This window comes from Apostichopus japonicus, chromosome 7 (assembly GCF_037975245.1).
Source record: "Apostichopus japonicus isolate 1M-3 chromosome 7, ASM3797524v1, whole genome shotgun sequence".
NCBI lineage: Eukaryota > Metazoa > Echinodermata > Holothuroidea > Aspidochirotida > Stichopodidae > Apostichopus > Apostichopus japonicus.
In genome coordinates, this window is record NC_092567.1 from 26,646,939 (window position 1) to 26,668,070 (window position 21,132).

Below are 21,132 nucleotides of genomic sequence, written 5' to 3' on the forward strand. Positions count from 1 at the left end.
CTGTTGCTAACCCAAGTCGTAGTGATACATAAATCGACAGGCTCCCTCGGATCGATAGCATGTGCTGTAACCGAACAGTCATAATGATGCTCAACACAGAAGAAGTTTGTTCTAAATCATCATAATTAAAGTTTGACACACGAAGGTATAAAGAATTGATGATAATGTAAATATGCATGGTTCTGACTTGAATTAATTGTACATTGACTTCTTTAGTGTTTGTATAGCTTTGGTGGGTAGGACTGTTGTCCTTATTAAATACATAAATGGATGAGGAATGTCAGACAGTGATGGCAGCTTAAAATGTTGCATAGGGGAAAATAATCTCTCACATCAGGTGAGTGACAGGGGGAGTCTGAGAAAATACTCTTTCATGGACAACTTTGAGAAAAATTCCTTTTTATCTGTTCGGATTATCACCCTCCCACTCCCTTCTAACCTTTACACATCACACATTAGCCACACCTGCATCGGTCACGTGGCCTCGGACCAATTTGAAGTGATCTACAGGGATCTGTAAACAGGCTGATTTTAAGATCTAAAAATTCAAACATTATGAAAGAAGACATACAAAAAATATATATATAAAATATTATATCATCTCTGTAACTGGCAAGATTAAAAACATTGCAGAGATAGCATCAAACATATATCATGATGGCAAGAATTAAAAATAAAATATATCCTTTTGCCAAAAGTTGATTTTATTCACAGATTAGGAGTGGATAAATTGAAGAATGCTGACTGTGTGAATGGTCTGAAATTGTATAACCTGTACTTGCTGGGAAGGTCCTGTTGGAAACAGGATCCAGCAAAGCTGACTTTACTATCATTTAGAATCTAGACAATGTGAATCTCTGATGTCACAAACATGTCTCTCTACCACAAAGAATATACCGTGGTTGGGGTTACACTCAAACACAACTTTCTATCAAGTTTTAAAGCAGTTAAGCCAACAGTTTGGCAGTCTTGCTGAGTCTTTGGGTATGATCACAGAAAATGTGGAAATATTCTCAACTATTCTTTAAAGTTTGTCAGAAAAGGGTTTAAAAACCTGATTTATTCAAGGTATATTGTTGCATTAATGTTCCAAAAGAAGCAGATGAAATCGTTTGAATAGAAATTTAGGAAATATACATGCTATGAATTCCAATCTACATGTTTTAATTGTTTCACAAATACTGCACCGGTTGTTGGGTAAAGCATTCTACTATCCTGCACCACTAACCTGAAACATTGAAATATTTTATAGTCCATTTAACTACCATGCGATTTGTGAAGTAATGCAAACCATTGCACCACCAAACATGTTTTAGTGAACTCTTAATTACTGCACCACTCTTGAAATAAATTTATTTCACAAACTGCACCACTTTTTGTAGGTGAGGTATTCCAAAACACTAGACTGCTCTGTTGAACATATGTAATTAATTAGTTAAATTTGTTACTACCAGATGATTTGTAAACAAAGCATTTCCACGATGGTGTATGGCTGACTGTGTAGATGAATTAAAGAAACTAACAGGAGTTGTTTCAGTATTAGACGATTTCAAATATGTACATTCCAACGTATTTTAAAGCTTAACATCCAATATTTTCAAACTGGTTGAAAATGTCTTACAAGCAAGTTAATATAACTAATATCCCTTGCCAGTAGTAACCATGTCTGGTTAGAAACTGACGTTGCCTGAAAATAGAAAATACCGTAACAGAGATGGAGAGCGCACTGCACAAAATAACTGTGCCAAATTCATAATACACTAGGGAAAATGTTCAAAATAGAGCAAGTAGCTGCAAAAATACTTTCTGACCTCAGCTTCATATTCAACTGACAGAGAAGCAGGTGTGACTAAAGTGCACGTAAGAGAGAGACAACCATAAACTCATGGATATAACCTTGACATGATAACAACTTAACAAGTTGAACATTGTTAAATAAAATGAAGTAAACCAACATGAAAATAAAACTCACCCAAAGTCAATCGGAGGGGGAAAACAAAAGGTTATAAAAAGATAGGAAATTATAAAATATAAATAGCTGTCATAAAGAAGTTAGCAAACCAAACATAAATCAAACACACAAATGACATTGACGAAATGACTGATTTAAACAAAAGTTAACCTTCTCATAGGATGAGAGGTCCTTCACCAAATGTCAGATTAAAACTCATCATGATCCTTGATGGCTTGACCAAAATCTGTTGCCTGACTTCCCGCGAATAGATCATACTTATTCACGATTTCTTGCTTAGTCAATAATCCGTCCTGAAAACAAAGAAATAAAGAACAGTGTAAATACAGTAATGGAATTAATACTGGTAACGGCAGAGCTGCCAAATCCTGGAGAAACAGATTATTTGTGGAACATTTATGTTGATGATACTTTTATGTTGATGATACCTATTTATGTTGATTATACCTATTTATGTTGATGATACCTATTTATGTTAATGATACCTATATGTTGATGATACCCTTATATGTTGATGATACCTTTATATGATTTTATATGTTGATGATACATATGTATGTTCATTATACCTATATATGTTGATGATACCTATATGTTGATGATACCTAGATATGTTGATGATACCTTTTAGTTGATGATACCAGTTTCGAGTATGTCATTCATCCTGACAGTCCATTGAAACTGCACAACAACAAAAACTAAAACGAATGCATAAGTCTACATTTCATGCAATGATGTACCACGGACTACCGTCATCCATTAAACCAATCCTTTTAAAATTGAAGAAAGCTGATGTGTTTAAAAAAATGTCATTCGAACTGACCATTTTAGAGGTCATTGCAGATGTCACAAACTACTAAAATGAAAAGATGGATCCTTCTGCCTCAAAAGATGCAACCAATTTGCAAATAAGCAGCAGTTTCAATCAGAGAGAAGTTTTTTAGAAGGAGGACAAGGGGGGGGAGGGGAGGCAGGCATTCCCTGCGTTCAATCCCATATAGCAAGTTCATTATCCACTTTAAGGCTAACTCTATAGATTCCCTTTACCAAGCTACATGCTGCTTTCATCTGTCATGTATATAAAGATTTATAAATGCTTAAAACACCAAAACAGTTTGATTCAGCAATTAATTGAATGTATACATTTTGTGTAGAAAGTTGAAAGTTTATGAAATTTGGGATTCTCAAGAAAGAAAAAAATATAAAGTGGAGTGGAGTATGGTCCAGATAAGTTACATTTTGTACCAGTCACTTCCTGGATTCTGTCATGGTTCCTATGTCATGTAGTATATAAAGTTCACATGCTACTGTCATGGTTCCTATGTCATGTAGTATATAAAGTTCACACACTACTGTCATGGTTCCTATGTCATGTAGTATATAAAGTTCACACGCTACTGTCATGGTTCCTATGTCATGTAGTATATAAAGTTCACACACTACTGTCATGGTTCCTATGTCATGTAGTATATAAAGTTCACACACTACTGTCATGGTTCCTATGTCATGTAGTATATAAAGTTCACACGCTACTGTCATGGTTCCTATGTCATGTAGTATATAAAGTTCACATGTTACTGTCATGGTTCCTATGTCATGTAGTATATTAAGTTCACACGCTACTGTCATGGTTCCTATGTCATGTAGTATATAAAGTTCACACACTACTGTCATGGTTCCTATGTCATGTAGTATATAAAGTTCACACGCTACTGTCATGGTTCCTACAGTATGTCATGTAGTATATAAAGTTCACACGCTACTGTCATGGTTCCTATGTCATGTAGTATATAAAGTTCACATGCTACTGTCATGGTTCCTATGTCATGTAGTATATAAAGTTCACACACTACTGTCATGGTTCCTATGTCATGTAGTATATAAAGTTCACACGCTACTGTCATGGTTCCTATGTCATGTAGTATATAAAGTTCACATGCTACTGTCATGGTTCCTATGTCATGTAGTATATAAAGTTCACATGCTACTGTCATGGTTCCTAGGTCATGTAGCATATAAAGTTCACACCCTACTGTCATGGTTCCTAGGTCATGTGGCATATAAAGTTCACATGATACTGTCATGGTTCCTATGTCTTGTAGTATATAAAGTTCACACGCTACTGTCATGGTTCCTAGGTCATGTGGCATATAAAGTTCACATGATACTGTCATGGTTCCTATGTCATGTAGTATGAAGTTTACACGCTACTGTCATGGTTCCTATGTCATGTAGTATGAAGTTCACACGCTACTGTCATGGTTCCTATGTCATGTAGTATATAAAGTTCACACGCTACTGTCATGGTTCCTATGTCATGTAGTATATAAAGTTCACACACTACTGTCATGGTTCCTATGTCATGTAGTATATAAAGTTCACACGCTACTGTCATGGTTCCTATGTCATGTAGTATGAAGTTCACACGCTACTGTCATGGTTCCTATGTCATGTAGTATATAAAGTTCACACGCTACTGTCATGGTTCCTATGTCATGTAGTATATTAAGTTCACACGCTACTGTCATGGTTCCTATGTCATGTAGTATATAAAGTTCACACGCTACTGTCATGGTTCCTATGTCATGTAGTATATAAAGTTCACACGCTACTGTCATGGTTCCTATGTCATGTAGTATATAAAGTTCACACGCTACTGTCATGGTTCCTATGATTGTAGTATATACAGTTCACACGCTACTGTCATGGTTCCTATGTCATGTAGTATATTAAGTTCACACGCTACTGTCATGGTTCCTATGTCATGTAGTATATAAAGTTCACACGCTACTGTCATGGTTCCTATGTCATGTAGTATATAAAGTTCACACGCTACTGTCATGGTCCCTATGTCATGTAGTATATAAAGTTCACATGCTACTGTCATGGTTCCTATGTCTTGTAGTATATAAAGTTCACACGCTACTGTCATGGTTCCTAGATCATGTAGCATATAAAGTTCACACGCAACTGTCATGGTTCCTATGTCATGTAGTATGAAGTTCACACGCTACTGTCATGGTTCCTATGATTGTAGTATATACAGTTCACACGCTACTGTCATGGTTCCTATGATTGTAGTATATAAAGTTCACACGCTACTCTCATGGTTCCTATGTCATGTAGTATATAAAGTTCACACGCTACTGTCATGGTTCCTATGTCATGTAGTATATAAAGTTCACACGCTACTGTCATGGTTCCTATGTCATGTAGTATATGAAGTTCACATGCTACTGTCATGGTTCCTATGTCATGTAGTATATAAAGTTCACATGCTACTGTCATGGTTCCTATGTCATGTAGTATATAAAGTTCACACCCTACTGTCATGGTTCCTAGGTCATGTAGCATATAAAGTTCACACCCTACTGTCATGGTTCCTAGGTCATGTGGCATATAAAGTTCACACGCTACTGTCATGGTTCCTAGGTCATGTGGCATATAAAGTTCACACACTACTGTCATGGTTCCTAGATCATGTAGCATATAAAGTTCACACGCAACTGTCATGGTCCCTATGTCATGTAGTATATAAAGTTCACACGCTACTGTCATGGTTCCTATGTCATGTAGCATATAAAGTTCACACCCTACTGTCATGGTTCCTAGGTCATGTGGCATATAAAGTTCACACGCTACTGTCATGGTTCCTAGGTCATGTGGCATATAAAGTTCACACACTACTGTTATGGTTCCTAGATCATGTAGCATATAAAGTTCACACGCAACTGTCATGGTCCCTATGTCATGTAGTATATAAAGTTCACACGCTACTGTCATGGTTCCTATGTCATGTAGTATATAAAGTTCACACGCTACTGTCATGGTTCCTATGATTGTAGTATATAAAGTTCACATGCTACTGTCATGGTTCCTACGTCATGTAGTATATAAAGTTCACACGCTACTGTCATGGTTCCTATGATTGTAGTATATAAAGTTCACATGCTACTGTAATGGTTTTGTCATGCTTCTGTCATGGTTCCTATGTCATGTAGTATATAAAGTTCACACGCTACTGTCATGGTTCCTATGTCATGTAGTATATAAAGTTCACATGCTACTGTCATGGTTCTGTCATTCTTCTGTCATGGTTCCTATGTCATGTAGTATATGAAGTTAACAAGGTTCCTATGTCATGTAGTTTATGATGAAGTTCAAACACTTACTTTGTCCTCGTCAGCTTCATACAGAAGATGTTTCATTTCTGCTTCAGCTGGATCGTGGTCTGTCGGGAATATATACTCCCTAACCTCAGAAAGGTTCAACTTGCCGTCACCGTTCTGGTCCCTGGCTACCATGAAGTAATTTCTTTCATTAGCCAGCCATTCGGGTTCAGGGCCATCTGGATCTTCTCGAGCCAGTAGATCAGCTGCTGATAAAAGATCAGAAGGCAACCTAATGTGTGTTTCATTCTACTGTGACGTATTATCTTAATTTCAAGCATCTGTGTGAAAGGCTTCCATGAGATCTCTAGGATCTGACAGGGCTGCAGCGATCAATCAATATTTCAACAGCTGACTGCTAAGACCAGGCCACGTAAGAGATCAAAATATGATTACTAAATTTCCTTGTTGACTTAAAATCATTTCACAACTGTAGTAGTGACTTCAACAATTGTTCACTGAGAGTAAAAGTCCACTCAGTGCCTACCATTCAATTTCTATATTTGTTGTCTTTAACCTGATGTTCTATTGGTTTCGAAACTTTAATTAACATAATTGAAGCAGATCTCTTTTAATTATGGAAGAGATTTTTGATATATCATTGCCTGTTTAAAAAAAAAAGAAGAATTATATGCTGCCAGATCAGGTTGTATTTCTACCTCACTTTTATTTGAAGTATTGACAATTAATGTGAGGCATATCAAATCAAATGGCTGGACTGGTTAGTCTAATATGCAAAAAGTGTTAATTGGATCTTCATATTGCCTTAGAAACGATATATATATTCTGTTTGGTCTGTAATTTGATCTTTGGCAAGCAATAAATCAGGGGTTCTCAAATAAGTCCCTATAGGGGCCAAATAGATCAATTGGTTGGAGCAAATGGCTGGACAGAACCATAAATCTCACTATATAATACACTTTCTCTCCTCAAGCCTCAGACCCACCATATGCATACAAGATTGTGTGTTGTTTCCTTTTTTCCAGACTAGATTTGGCCTGTAGGTCACCCTTATGAGCAACTCTGCCATAAATGCTTCTCTCTTACTAAAAGCAGTAGAAATAATGAACTAACAAATAAATTCTTCCAGTGAAACTAATCCATCTTTATCCTTGTCCATATCCTCCAATGTTTCTTCGGCAACCAAATCCTTCATGTGATCAAAGCCCTCTGGATGCAAGAAAGCTGTGTATTCCTCCTGGTTGAGATCTCCAGTTCTGTCTATGTCGGCTAACTTCCACCGGGCACGGTCCCTTCTCAGCCTTTTAACAAAGTCTTGTCCAGTGTAAGTCTTAACAAGGTCTTCCTCTACAAGGAAGAAAGAAAATTAAGAGGAAAGTATTACAAGAGGGCAAGCAACTGAAATAGTTTATACAGGAATATACAGTAGGATTGGTGGGGAAGGGCATGTGGAGGGGCTAGAAGAGAGAAAGAAAATAATTCAATGATAGCAGAGATTGTAAATATGTTACCACACTGTTAATGATTCTTAGTCTCTTTTATAATCTACCATTATAATGCAGTTATCACTATACTCTCTTATCAAACTAATTGTTTTCAAGATTATTAATATTAAATCACAATTAATGCATTTCCCCTTCCCTTTAATATTTCCTTATCGGTGTGTTGTATGTTACCCAACCGATGACTACCACACAAACAATCATCGCTGATGTTACTTAAAATACCCTCGGAACTGAAGCCTACTCCCTGAGTGAGAAAAGACCGTTTAAAGCGAATTCTGACTTACTTTTTAGCTTTGGTATTAAAGTCATATACAATTTCACCAGGGTTTCTTTGCTAACATTTCTTGAAGCTTTAGCTATTTTGATGGCAGATCCTAAGACCTGGGCAGACAAAAGCAAGCTACAGGGCAAGTCAATTCCAGTGCATCTCTGCAAACAATAACATACCACTCATGCCACTGTAGGTCGTCTGATTGTATTCATGCCAGGTAATTTTGCTATCTCCATTCTGGTTTTGACCTTTCCATAATCTGTCAGCATCTCTGTACATGTAACGATTCTGTTGAGAGGAACACAAACAATCCTGTAAGAATATCTTTTATGCAAAATGGTACGTGGAATTTCTTAAATTGAAACACAGAAACAGGAAACAACATCATTCCTGAAATTTCTTGCATATATAATGTTAAGCACTGCAAGGGCACTACAAAATGTTAGGACAGTCATTGAGCTTTGGGCCTTTACTTATTGTGTTTGACATTCTTAGAGAAACTTTGGGAAAGGGGTACTTTTACTGGAGTTCAAAGTGCATTCTGACATTACATGGTACTTCAACATTAGGGAAAAAACTTAATTACTTTGTTCTCCCTAACCTTCCCTTACCTAACACGAATATATTCGATAAGTATTCGATAAGTATTCAAAGATTTCCTTAGTATTCAGAAAATCTACCGTATAACACACAGTACAAAATAAGTATTCGAATACTTATACGAATAACTATAAGCCTTCGTCAGAGCCGAATTATGTAAATGAGTTAAGTATTCGAATACCTGTTAGGTATTCGAATAGGTATTCGAATAGCTCTTCGAATAGCTATTCGAATAGGTATTCGAGTAGCTTTTGGAATAGCTATTTGAATACTTAGCTCATTTACATATAAGTATTCGCTCATTTAAATAATTCGGCTCTGACGAATACTTATAGTTATTCGAATACTTATTCGCTAGTATTCGAATACTTGTATGCTAATTAGTTATGTTATGAAGGCTTAACAGGTTTCTGAATACTTACTTGAATACTTATTGAATAGTTGTATGCTAATTAGTTCCAAGTAAGGAGAGTTAGGAATTTGGCCAGCTTGTTGTCCTAGCTTCTTGATTAAATCTGCTATTAAAAGTTGAATTACATTCACGAGGAATAAATATCTATTTGAAATGGAGTATTAAGCACAGAATACTAAAACAGTAGGTCTTATGAATATGATCGATGAAATTTTGGAAACGCTTCAGCTATTAAATCCTCCGCGGTATATTTCAAATATTTTTGCGCTGTTCAAAGTGTAAGGGTGTTAGCCACTGAAGAAAAATGTTTGTTCTTGATCAGAGAACTCTGGGTTTGGTTAGAAGACCAAACACAGAGCAGACACATCAAAACTGGAAAACTCAACCGGATTGGATCAAAAGAAATTATAATTATGAATAACAAACAATATTCAGCTGATCTGGGCCCAGTCAAAGAATTAAATAAAATAACTTACAGTCGTGAGGTCACACCCAAATGTTAAAGTAAAATACACTTAATTTAAAAGTCTGTTCTGGTGAGTTGGCCTGCTGGTGACATCAAGTATTCTACGACATCATATCTTCCACGACATCAGATATTCCACAACATCAGAAATAGTTAAACACAATAAATGGTATTATGAATGTCCGATCCCAACAAAGTATTATCCTTCAATTTATAAGCAATGGTGTCGCAGGGTATCCTTCAGTAAAATAATGTCAATATCCTCTGTAGTAAAATAATGTCCTTTATAAGAAATGGTGTCCCGGAATATACTTTATTGTAAAATAATATCCTTTATAATAAAATAGTGTCCCAGACTGTCAGTTGAATATCACAACTTCCATAAAATGATAAGGACTACAGTAACTTGAACTATGTAAATTAAGGTTTAAAACAAACTATCCAGCCATTAAAACTATCTTTCTCTTCTTTTGCAACTGCCTTGCTCAGATACTTATAGCCAACTGCCTAACTCCTTTATACCCCTCACAAAACTCCCTTTGTTACTAAAATATACACACACAGACCCCATTTCCTGTGAGAGCTAATTTCCAGGAAGAACAAGATAGTTGCCTAGCAACCTAGAAGAGGTAGAAGTGTAGAGGTTTTAATCCACAAGACAACATACAAATATACTGTACAAATGTATAGCCCCTCTGTTCAGTGCACAATGCACCTAATAAACAAGTAAAACTATGGTACAAAACAAAACTTTATGTAAGAGCTGACCATCTTACAAAGGAAATAAGTATTCGAATAGGCATTCAATGAAATAGGTGTTCGAATACTTATTGGAATAGCTATATTTAGCATTCTCTAAGCATTCGAAGGAAAGAAGTATTCGAATACCTATTGGAATAGTTATTTTAAGTATTCAATTAGTTATTCTAAAGTCTGAATGCTTAAATTTTTGAAATACCAACTACATAGCTATTCGAATACTTAGCGAATACTTAGCGAATACTTAATAGTTATTCGTGTTGGGTAAGGGTTATTGAGGGACTTGCGATACAATTACACTGTACATTAGTGCACCTTCCAGGCTTTGAATAGCATTTAATCGAATGATCTACATTCTTCTCCCGTGGTGGTTGTGGTGAATCAAAAGCGCGGAGAAATACAATCCTTTATGTGGAACATAATAATCGGTTCCAAATAATCGGTAGCGCAATGGATTTTGCCCATGTCGGTTATTTACCGATCGTCTGATAATCAGCCTGATGCCAATTATCTAACTGATTTTCGGTCGAACACTACTTTTCAGGCAGGCAGCTATGTTTTTTACCACGCTAGAGTGACTACCAATGTAAGAAAAGCCTGCAAGGGCTTATAGATTACAACTTTCAGGTTAGGTGGCTTCCATTTCAACATTTTAACTCAAATTTGGAATCTCTTCAATTTTGAAAGTCATTTCAAACCAGAGGTTGCTCTTGGATGACAAGCGCAACGTACTATGACCCGAGTTGGTATTGAAACCAGAACATTCTGATTGCAAAGCATCATTGTTTCACATTCCATGGCCTTACTACCATGAAAATCTGCTGAAATGCTGTCAGTTGTCGGGTAACCAAGAATAACTTTCAAAGCAAAAAATTGCTATAATTACCTGATTGTGATGGATTTGGTCTTTCAGTTCCATATCGGACACAAAGCCATCTCCATTCTTGTCTATCTTATCAACAATTTTGCTGCAAGGAAAAGGGAACAACAAATAAAGAATTACATAAAAAGTAAACATTCACCATCATTGTAAACATATGTCATTCAAACACTGGCTGAAAGATGAATAATGAATACCAGGGGAAACCCTGTATAACTAGTATAAACAGAGAGGAATATTAGGTGGTAAACCAACACCAGGGAGCAATTAATTTCATCACATTTACAGGTAACATAAATAGCAGTAACATGTAAGTGCTGTGTATGAATAAAAGACTTACTTTACATTGTCAAGGACAGGAGCATACACTGAATGCAATGGTTTATGATATGTCAGATCAGATAGAAAACTTACCCTCAACATCAGGTGAGAGTAAAGACATGTATCAAACCAACTTAGATAAGGGATAGGAAAAATTCAGGGAATACTTTAGTATTAAAATTTTGCATGAAATGATAAGCAACTATATAGTAAACCCCCTGGTAACAAAGTGTATCAATCCCAAACCACAGTACATAAGATAAGCCCTACCCATTAGATGATGTCATAATGGCTGACTTTGTTCTAGACCCCCTAATTGACCAGAAGAGTACTGTGTATTCATTATACAATGCTGTTTATCAGCAGAGTGTTATCTGACTTCATTGAATAGGGATATATATAATTACACTCTCCATCTCTTTGTACTAGTGATTGTTTCTTGCATTTCAATACACTGTTTGGAGTCAATAACCAAACATTACTGCGTATAACTTTTGAAGTCTCTGAAGTTTTTCTCTTATAATGTTCTATGGTTCCTGTTTACAACACTGCTAGTGCTACATACATATATTCGAATCGTATAGCAATTTGCCTATATTGTAGGTCTATGGCATATATGTAGATTATTCTCTACAATTTCATAAAAACTGAGTCCCGTTTGTTAGACTTTTTGGGGAACTGACTACACAGTTTATGCAATTTAGACCAGAGCTCAGTTCATAAGCCACTTTCAAGAAGAAATTTCAAGCGGATATGGATAAGATTTTTTCCTGGTCTCAGGGGTGGCAAATGCATAGGCGTACGGGACCATTTCAGTTTGGGGGGGCAGAACTTTTTGTGCCCGAAAGTTCCCGTGACACTATCTAAGCGGAGCGCCACCATCGGTTGGCGCGTAGCGTACAAGAAAATTTTTGGCACACAATGCCTCTCAGATTGCCGGAAACGGCACTTCTGAGGCCTTGCAAGTTGCATCTAAACATTCTTTATTTTATAATCTCACGATTTAGAAATTTACACTTCCCCAAAAATTTGGTAAATTAGAAGAAGAAAAAATGGTAACATCACTTTGAAGGGGAAAAATGGGACAGTACATTTTTGAAGCTCCTATTTAGTTACCTTATTTATTATTTTAACACAGTACTCAGCTACCTCCAGAAAAACATAAATTGTTCAACGACACGTAGGCGGGATAATGTCGCTGTGTCGGGTGAGACTGCAATTTGTCTCACAAAAAAGTATAAAATATAACAAAGAATATGATAAACGTGTACTTCTAGGCTTGTAGGCACCCCCCCCCACCATCCATGAACAAGAATACGTTTCTTATATACACTCATGTTGGGGATGTCCAGGTCAAGGGCAGCGGAAGCACTTTTAATCTTGGGGGGGGGGCACCGACATCAAAGGGCACTTTGCAGATATTCGATTGGACTGATGCAGCCTTATATTTAGTACCCTTTATAACTCTTATTGTATTATCTTATTTGTGTAAACACATCACTCCATCAACGCCGCCCCCCCCCCCCCCTAAAAGAAAATATGCATACTAGCACTGCAATATCCAATGCGCAAATTGGGAAACAAAGAACAAGTTTTCTTTTTAGACAAAATGAGGTGAAATCATGCTAGTTGCTAATGTAGGAATCTTCCGAATTAGAGTTTTTTTCTTGTTAATATCTAAACAAATCTTTTTCATTCGAAATAGCTTTGACTTTGACCCACAGAAATTCATTAAAAGTCACGGGCTTAGCCAGGATTTGCAAAGTTGTATGCACGACTATCTGAACGGAGCGCCACCATCGGTTGGCGCGGAGCGTACTAGAAAATTTTTGGTTTAACAAACTCCTCAGATGGCCGGAAACGGCCCTTCCCGAGTGTTCATTCTGGTTCCCTGGCCTCTTACTAACTTGAGGCACCTCAATTTTTATGTAGAAAAAAGGCACATTTTTAACCTCAGGAAAAGTGGGGGGCACGTGCCCCCTGTGCTCCCCCGGTTCCGCCGCCCTTGGTCCAGGTATACAATTGACTAGTTAGAAAAAAATTGATCGTGCCAAAAGCGTGGTAGCCCAGATGAACTGCGCTTACGGTGGTGTTACACGGAAATATTCGGGCATCATGATGCTAAATAAAAAAAATCATGGAATTGTCGGGCAAAAATTTGAAAAAGATTCGGGCAAGCTACTGCATATTTATATATATATATATATGAACTGCGCTTACGGTGGTGTTACACGGAAATATTACCTCTTTTAGCAGCTTCATATATATATATATTTCCAGAGGACAAGAAATTCGGGCAAGAAATTCGGGCAAAAGTCCTGAACAATTCGGGCAGCCTAAGAGGAGAAAAAAAAAATATATATTTTTTCTCCTCTTAGGCTGCCCGAATTTTTCAGGACTTTTGCCTGAATTTCTTGTCCTCTGGAAATTTGGGGGGGGGCAGTCTGCCCCCCCTGCCCCCCGCCTCGTACGCCTATGGGCAAATGCTTTTTAATATTGACAAATGTAAGGTAATGCACATAGGTAGTAGTAACCAAAAGTTTACATACAATCTTAATGGTGTGGATTTAGAGGAGGTCTCTGTTGAAAGAGACCTAGGTATCTACATTGACTCATCTCTGCAACCTTCTAAACATCGTCTTGAAGCTGCTAAAAGAGGTAATAGGGTTTTGGGTATGATCAAGAGGAACTTCAGTTTTCTGAAAGAGGACATCGTAGTTAGGCTTTATAAGCAGTTGGTTAGGCCTCATCTGGAGTATGCTGTGCAGGCTTGGAACCCTTACTTTGCTAAGGATAAGGAAGTACTTGAAAAGGTCCTGAGGAGGGCTACTAGGATGATTAGTTCCTTAAAGAGGGTTTCTTATTATAGGCGGTTACAACTGTCGATTGCCAGGTTTTCAAGATTGTGTATGGTTTCGACAATTTATCCTTTACCGATTTTTTCTTGTTTTCAAACAGTAGTTGTACTAGAGGTCATTGTCTTAAACTCCAAAAGTCGCATAGTAGGATTAATATTTGGCATAACTTTTTTTCTAATAGGGTTGTGAATGAGTGGAATAGTTTGCCTGAGAAAGTTGTACTTGCAAGTAGTGTGAATGGGTTTAAGAATGCTTTGGACAAGCACTTTAAGCATTGTAATCGGGTCTGAGTGTCTGTGTCTTCAGTTTTTTATTCTCTCTCTATAGGGTCCTTGATGGGGACTTAAGTGTCCCTCCTGATCCTTTTTTTCTACTAAACTAAACTAAACTTTGTGTGGCACAGCTTTACACTCCAAAAGCCATGGCATCAGTTCTTGGTTAGGCAGCCTTGGCCTATTGTAACATTTGTATTTGAAATACTTAGCCTTCTATTCAGCGAAGTCTTCATGGTGGAAGAATGACATTAAATGTAAATTAAAACTTGTTTGATATTCACGATTACTGTAACCTAGGCTTGTGTATAACTAGTACTAGTAATAGGGTAAGGCAAGTAAATATGGTACAAGGCTGGTCAGGACGGTAGCCTACTGTACACAAAAATGGAATTACACAAGGTCCAGCCTAGACCAAATTTAAACTGTTGACAAGGTCTAAGAATGTTTATACTTCTACGGTCACTTACCCAAGCCTTCCTCGACTTTGCTGTGGGGTCAGATGTTCGAACTGCCTCGCTTCATTTTCACCCAAGAACGCGTCGTGGTCATAGGCTGCGTTGTGTTCATTGTGGCCATCAAAATGTTCCTGGCTACTAAGTTTTTCAGGATTGTGTACACGAGCGCCATGATCTAGGGTTGCCTTTGTAAATACTGTATTGACTAGGCTAGTAAGAATGAAAGCGAGGGTAATTGCCGAACGAAAATAATCCATTGTTAATAACAATCGATATGAATACTGACTGAATGCACTTTTCTCACCTGACGAACGAATCGAAATCCTGAATATCCAAGAAGACCTGTCAATTTTTATACCCACTGGTCGGATACACATGGGTTACGTGTCCTAAAACTATGATATGCTCCATCAGCTGAAAAGCCAATCAGATGCATGTTTTTGGGGCTCGTCTCTTTAAACCAATCAAAGAGCTTCTTAGAAAGTATCGCAGTGAAAGTGAACAGAACTTTCAAACTTCATTGTAATTGGCCGAGCCGTGAGAGTGTAAAGATGAGGGCAACTGATTGGATAAAATAAGTCATATGGTCAAAACCCCAAACAAACTTTTGCTACCCTTGCAACTTTTTGAGGGGAATTTTCTGGAAGCTCATCCAGCGACGTGGCAGGCTATTTCTAGAACAAAAAATGTAAGGCGTGATACAGCAAGACGGTTTGGAATTCAGGACATTCACAAAGGGAAACTGATGCAATTGTTACCAAAAATTGCAAACTCGAAAGAGAGTGAGGCAATAGATGAAGGGGAAGTGATGGAAGGGTAGGATTTGATGGGAAGGGGAGAATGTTAAAAGTGGGACAAACTAAAACGAATGACAGCGAATGACCGAATGACAATTGACTTTGTACAGGGTAAATTATCATTTGCGAATGACAGCGAATGACAGCGAATGACAACGAATGACAACGAAGGACGGTGGTGAGAAGAGATAGAATGAATAACGGAATGGTAAATGGGTTTATTGGTTTTCTGCGCAAAAATGATTTGAGGAAAATCGCATGTTACGTGGTTGTAGGGTTTTGGTGTAATTTACGGATAGAAACCACAGGAAAGATTTTGTGTGAGAATGCGCTTGAGTGCTGTGCTTTTTACCTCTGTAAATTTATATAGCAAGATAACTGAAGCCGTTTCAAGATTATAGTACTGTTAGTTTCTAACAATTAATATCGAAAAATGACGTTAAATGTACTTGTTAAAATCACACTTACAATTTCGCTTGCTAGTAAGGTGCGTTTTTATCTTGTCCGTACTATACTAGATCTAGATACCCACGAAGTCTGAACTGTGATATCCAGTTGAAGCAAATGTCTGTGCTGTCATTACTGTCATTCGTTTTAGTTAACGCAATTTTTTAGTGTGTACAACATATTGTCATTCGTTACGTGTAACGCAATTGTCATTCGTTTTAGTAACACCCGTTAAAAGTGTACAAATTAAGCCTGGTTACGATTTTTAGGTAGGAGTTTAGGGGTGAATGCAGGATTTTGAGGAAGGTCCTTAAAGCCGAATCCCATTGCTAATTAAATTTTAAATTTTAAAAATGACATGTTTCATTTTGAGGCAAAATTATTAGGTCTTAAATAAGGTACACGCAATTGTCTGTGCTGATAAATACTTTTAAATTTCGAAAACAACAATTCCCCTGACTGAAAGTATTTTTTTCCCCTGCTGGATGCAGCCCGCCCCCCCCCCCTCCCACGAATGAATGTCAGGTTTCACCTCCCAGACTGATCGATGAAGGCCGGTGGGGGCCGCACGTGAGCAACCCTGTATGATATGTATGGTTAGGAATACAGTATATGACAACAATAGCCCCTAACAGTTGAAGAGGATATTTGTTCTGACCTATTCAGGCTAGTAGGTGGGAATATTGAGTTGGATGGGTACCAACAATTTAACGAGGCCATGATTAATACTCATGTCCTGTAAATTGTGACATTTTCGTATACATATGATGGTAGCCCACAATGGCACAGAATGGTGGGGTCATATAGTAGTCTGATACTGAGAAATAAGGGATTCCTGTGCTTGACCAGGCCTGAGAATACGGTCCGGAATCTTTTGTTATTATCTCGACAGAACGGCGAAACATTGGGATATCATAAGTGGTACTTTACTCAAATATTGTAGTCATATTCACGTGTAGCTTCATGAAGTGTTACCTACTGATATAACCTTTCCCTGCATTGCGCTAATATGTGGAAATTACAATTTAAAGTGATATTTTTTGTCACGACCGGCCTTTACAACACGCGGCTAGTGTTGAATTAATTAAAGTGGAGAGTATTAGTAGGTTGCGGAATGTTTCTCATGCTTGGATATGTTAAATGGTTTGTCCATGTCGCATTTGGAAACTATGCAGAAAACATGCTGTCCCCTATACCCTTCTCCCCGGCCCCACCATCACCACACGGGCCCTCCGATACTCGATGATTATCGAATTTAGGGACTCCTCGATCGGTATAATATGAGTCAGTTTCGATTAAAACCATTTTGTGTTTTAAGCCATTACAAACCTTGTTGAGAAACAACTCATAACGCTGCTCAGTTCAAATAAGGTAACGTAATTCGTACCATCGGTCCGGGTGAAATGACTCTGCACATGTGACCAAAATAACTGTAGACTTCCGTTGCTATGGAACTTGAAGCTAGGCTGTAACTCTGACACGTAGCTTAACCCTGGTTGGCCGTTACATCAGTCAATGAGGTAGTATATGTAGCTTAGTATTGTCCGACTAGTATATATACAGGATGATGCAAGATGCAGTTATTAATACGTGGAGGTTAACCCGTCATCATGTACGTAGCCTGCACTGATCAACGATGATCTGTGCAGTTAGAACCAGCATTCAGTGGCCTCGCCACACATTTAAATCTTGGGGGCACAGCCCTTACTCAAATTCCATATCAGGTTTGATATCTGGCTATATCTGGATAGATGAAGACTTTATATGGCCATATAAAGCCAGATATATTTTGATATAATTGTAAGCCAGATATCCATATAAAGTTTGATATGGCCATATAAAGCCAGATATATCTTGATATAATTGTAAGCCAGATATTCATATAAAGTTTGATATGGCCATATAAAGCCAAATATAACTTGATATAATTGTAATTAGCCAGATATGCATATAAAGTTTGATACGGCCATATAAAGCCAGATATATCTTGATATAATTGTAAGCCAGATATTCATATAAAGTTTGATATGGCCATATAAAGCCAAATATAACTTGATATAATTGTAATTAGCCAGATATCCATATAAAGTTTGATATGGCCATATTAGCCAGATATATCTTGATATAATTGTAATTAGCCAGATATGCATATAAAGTTTGATATGGCCATATAAAGCCAGATATATCTTGATATAATTGTAAGCCAGATATGCATATAAAGTTTGATACGGCCATATAAAGTTAGATATATATTGATATAATTGTAAGCCAGATATCCATATAAAGTTTGATATGGCCATATAAAGCCAAATATATCTTGATATAATTGTAAGCCAGATATGCATATAAAGTTTGATATGGCCATATAAAGCCAGATATATCTGGATATAATTGTAAGCCAGATATTCATATAAAGTTTGATATGGCCATATAAAGCCAAATATAACTTGATATAATTGTAATTAGCCAGATATCCATATAAAGTTTGATATGGCCATATTAGCCAGATATATATTGATATAATTGTAAGCCAGATATCCATATAAAGTTTGATATGGCCATATAAAGCCAGATAATTCTTGATATAATTGTAATCCAGATATCCATATAAAGTTTTATCTGGCCATATAAAGCCAGATATAACTGGATATAGAGACAATCCAGATATGTAGATAAAGTTTTATCTGGCCATATAAAGCCAGATATAACTGGATATACATGTAACGCTGTATGCTCTTACATAGTGTATTTTCATAGAGATTTACATTGTCCTATATTGTGGTACTGCAAATGCATATATATTTCAATGGTAAAGCACTTACAGTGCACACTAAGTCAAAGGGGGAGGGTGGACTATGACTTGGCTACTTATTCTATCTGGGTTGCTAGGCGACCACAGGGTCTTAGATGGAAAAGGATGACTCGATCAGAGGGTAATTAAGTGTGAAGCCTGCTTGTGAACCGAAAGGACATATGTGTATTGTTACTCTGGGAGTGAGATAGGAAAGGGAGTGTACACATGGTAGGAGTAGAGAGCAGAAGGAAGTTTAATAGAAAGGATTGGTACATTAAGGAAAGGTGATGGAGATTCGTAAAATATAACCTATTGATGTCAGGACATTGGCAAAGGATTCTATAGTGAACTGAACAGTCAGAAGTAAAGAAGGTTTTTTTTTTGTAATGGATGGAAACAACATATTTTGGAACTGAACTTTGATACTGAATTGAACATATTTTGCCCTCCTGGAACTTATTTACTAAAGCAAATATATTAAATAAAAGAATAACACAACACAATTTAGTATCAACATCTACAGGACCACAGAAGAATAAAGAACTCAACCTTCAAGCATTATTTTTAAGTGTACTAGTGGTACCACACGATGCCAGTTTATTTAAGTAAGTATACTTTTACAATACAGTGTATACACAAAGAATCTCGTACAAGTAATATAACTGTCAGAGGGTGCAGGCTAATTTTCTGAACAGGAATCATTTTATGACCATAGCAGTCGGATTAGGTAACAGCAAGGAGCTTTTTTTAGTGATATGTTTGGGCCAATACTGCAGATTCGTAAGTCCAAGATAAGTTGATCTTTACCTCCAATTAAGCCTTGCTTTTTTGGTCTAATTGTCTGGAGATCGGGGATTTTTCAGACACAATTTGAATGATTTTGAAATCTCTTTAAAGTTGGAAGCACTGTGAGTCACAAATATAGCTGTGTCACAAAAAGTTGCGCACACAATTGGGTTTGGAATGTGCTGGAAATAAAGTAATCCCAACTTTATATGTCTTCGTCATTATTTTGAGAATTGTGACTTGCAGACCTTGCAGAGACTGAAGACAGCCTAGAAATGCGGCAGAGTGATGGGCATTTTGTCATGAAGCAGGCTTTCAAGTGCCAATTTATTCATGGAACATTTTATAACTTAATTATAGACCTAATATAAAGCCTAAGTGTGACTCAAAATGGACCATTTGAATAATTGTTTTGTGGGTGGACCCCTACCACCCACTGGCTTGGCTGCCAATACCTTAGTGCCACCCCCACCTTTTATAAAAATCCTGGATATGTTCCTGCTAAAGTGTAAGAAAACTTATTCTAAAAGAGATTCCAATAAACCCAAATTATAGAGAATGTCTGTGCTTCACAACTAAGTGTTTATTACATATATGCATATCATCCTCAGAAAAAATGTTACAGCATCACATAAATATGAAAGACTGGAATGGATCTGACCCAGTTCATGTGGACAATCCTTTCACAACTTGAAGATGATCCCTAATTAAACACTTCTTTGCTAGGTGTGACAGTTAGAAGTAACATAAACTTGAATACCTTACAACCAGGGATCTCACACCAGTTTCACTTCATGGAATAGTCCCCGCCCCTTCCCCTCCCCCATATTTCCATAGCTTTCACTCGTTTAACAAATACACTGTGCCTAGATGTTTTCAACTTTGACTATGGGCATTCCTCTGGCAGTTAGCCTAACCTAAATTGATGATAACAAATTTGGCCTTGAGTCTTATATGCTACCTAGGTTACATATAGATATAAATCATATGAAAACATATTTTGATTTGCAAAGAAATAGGTGTCAAGGTGTCACACTTTGTTAAACTGAAAAACTAACTATGGCTGATTGACTTGCAAACTAGTCTGCTTTAGTGCATGATTCTGACCACATATACACAGATTAAATATAAAGATAGCTGAAGAAAACTCACAATTTGAAGGTATGTTGTTGTACGCAAGCAGAGGTTCGCTGTTCAAAAGTACTCGGTTTACTACAATGGAGAACACACATGCTCTTACCAACCAACTAAAGCAAGACAAGGTATGTCTGAAGTTTGTTAGCAATGGTCTACCGTGCATTACACTGGAGGCAAGTGAAGGTGAAGAGATGGTGCCTTTGAAAAATTGGACCAAATAACATTGCTACCCAACCCTTACCCACCCCCCCCCCCACCCACCCCAAA

The 21,132-nt window shown here is 37.2% G+C and overlaps 1 protein-coding gene across 2 annotated transcripts; it reads right to left on the bottom strand.

Annotated features, from left to right (window-relative positions):
• Positions 1 to 3: 3 nt before the first annotated feature.
• On the bottom strand, positions 4 to 15,303 carry LOC139969938 (calumenin-B-like). Of its 2 annotated transcripts, none has more exons than XM_071975360.1 (6): positions 14,917 to 15,303; positions 11,002 to 11,083; positions 8,055 to 8,166; positions 7,216 to 7,449; positions 6,145 to 6,347; positions 4 to 2,265 (listed from the first exon to the last, which is right to left on the bottom strand). In XM_071975360.1, exons 1-6 carry the CDS (start codon positions 15,279 to 15,281, stop codon positions 2,161 to 2,163), a joined length of 1,101 nt encoding a protein of 366 aa, XP_071831461.1. In that variant the 5' UTR covers positions 15,282 to 15,303; the 3' UTR covers positions 4 to 2,160. The 2 variants fall into 2 exon arrangements, with proteins under 2 accessions (XP_071831461.1, XP_071831460.1); XM_071975359.1 differs by having other exon boundaries at positions 6,145 to 6,350.
• Between the last annotated feature and the right edge of the window lie 5,829 nt (positions 15,304 to 21,132).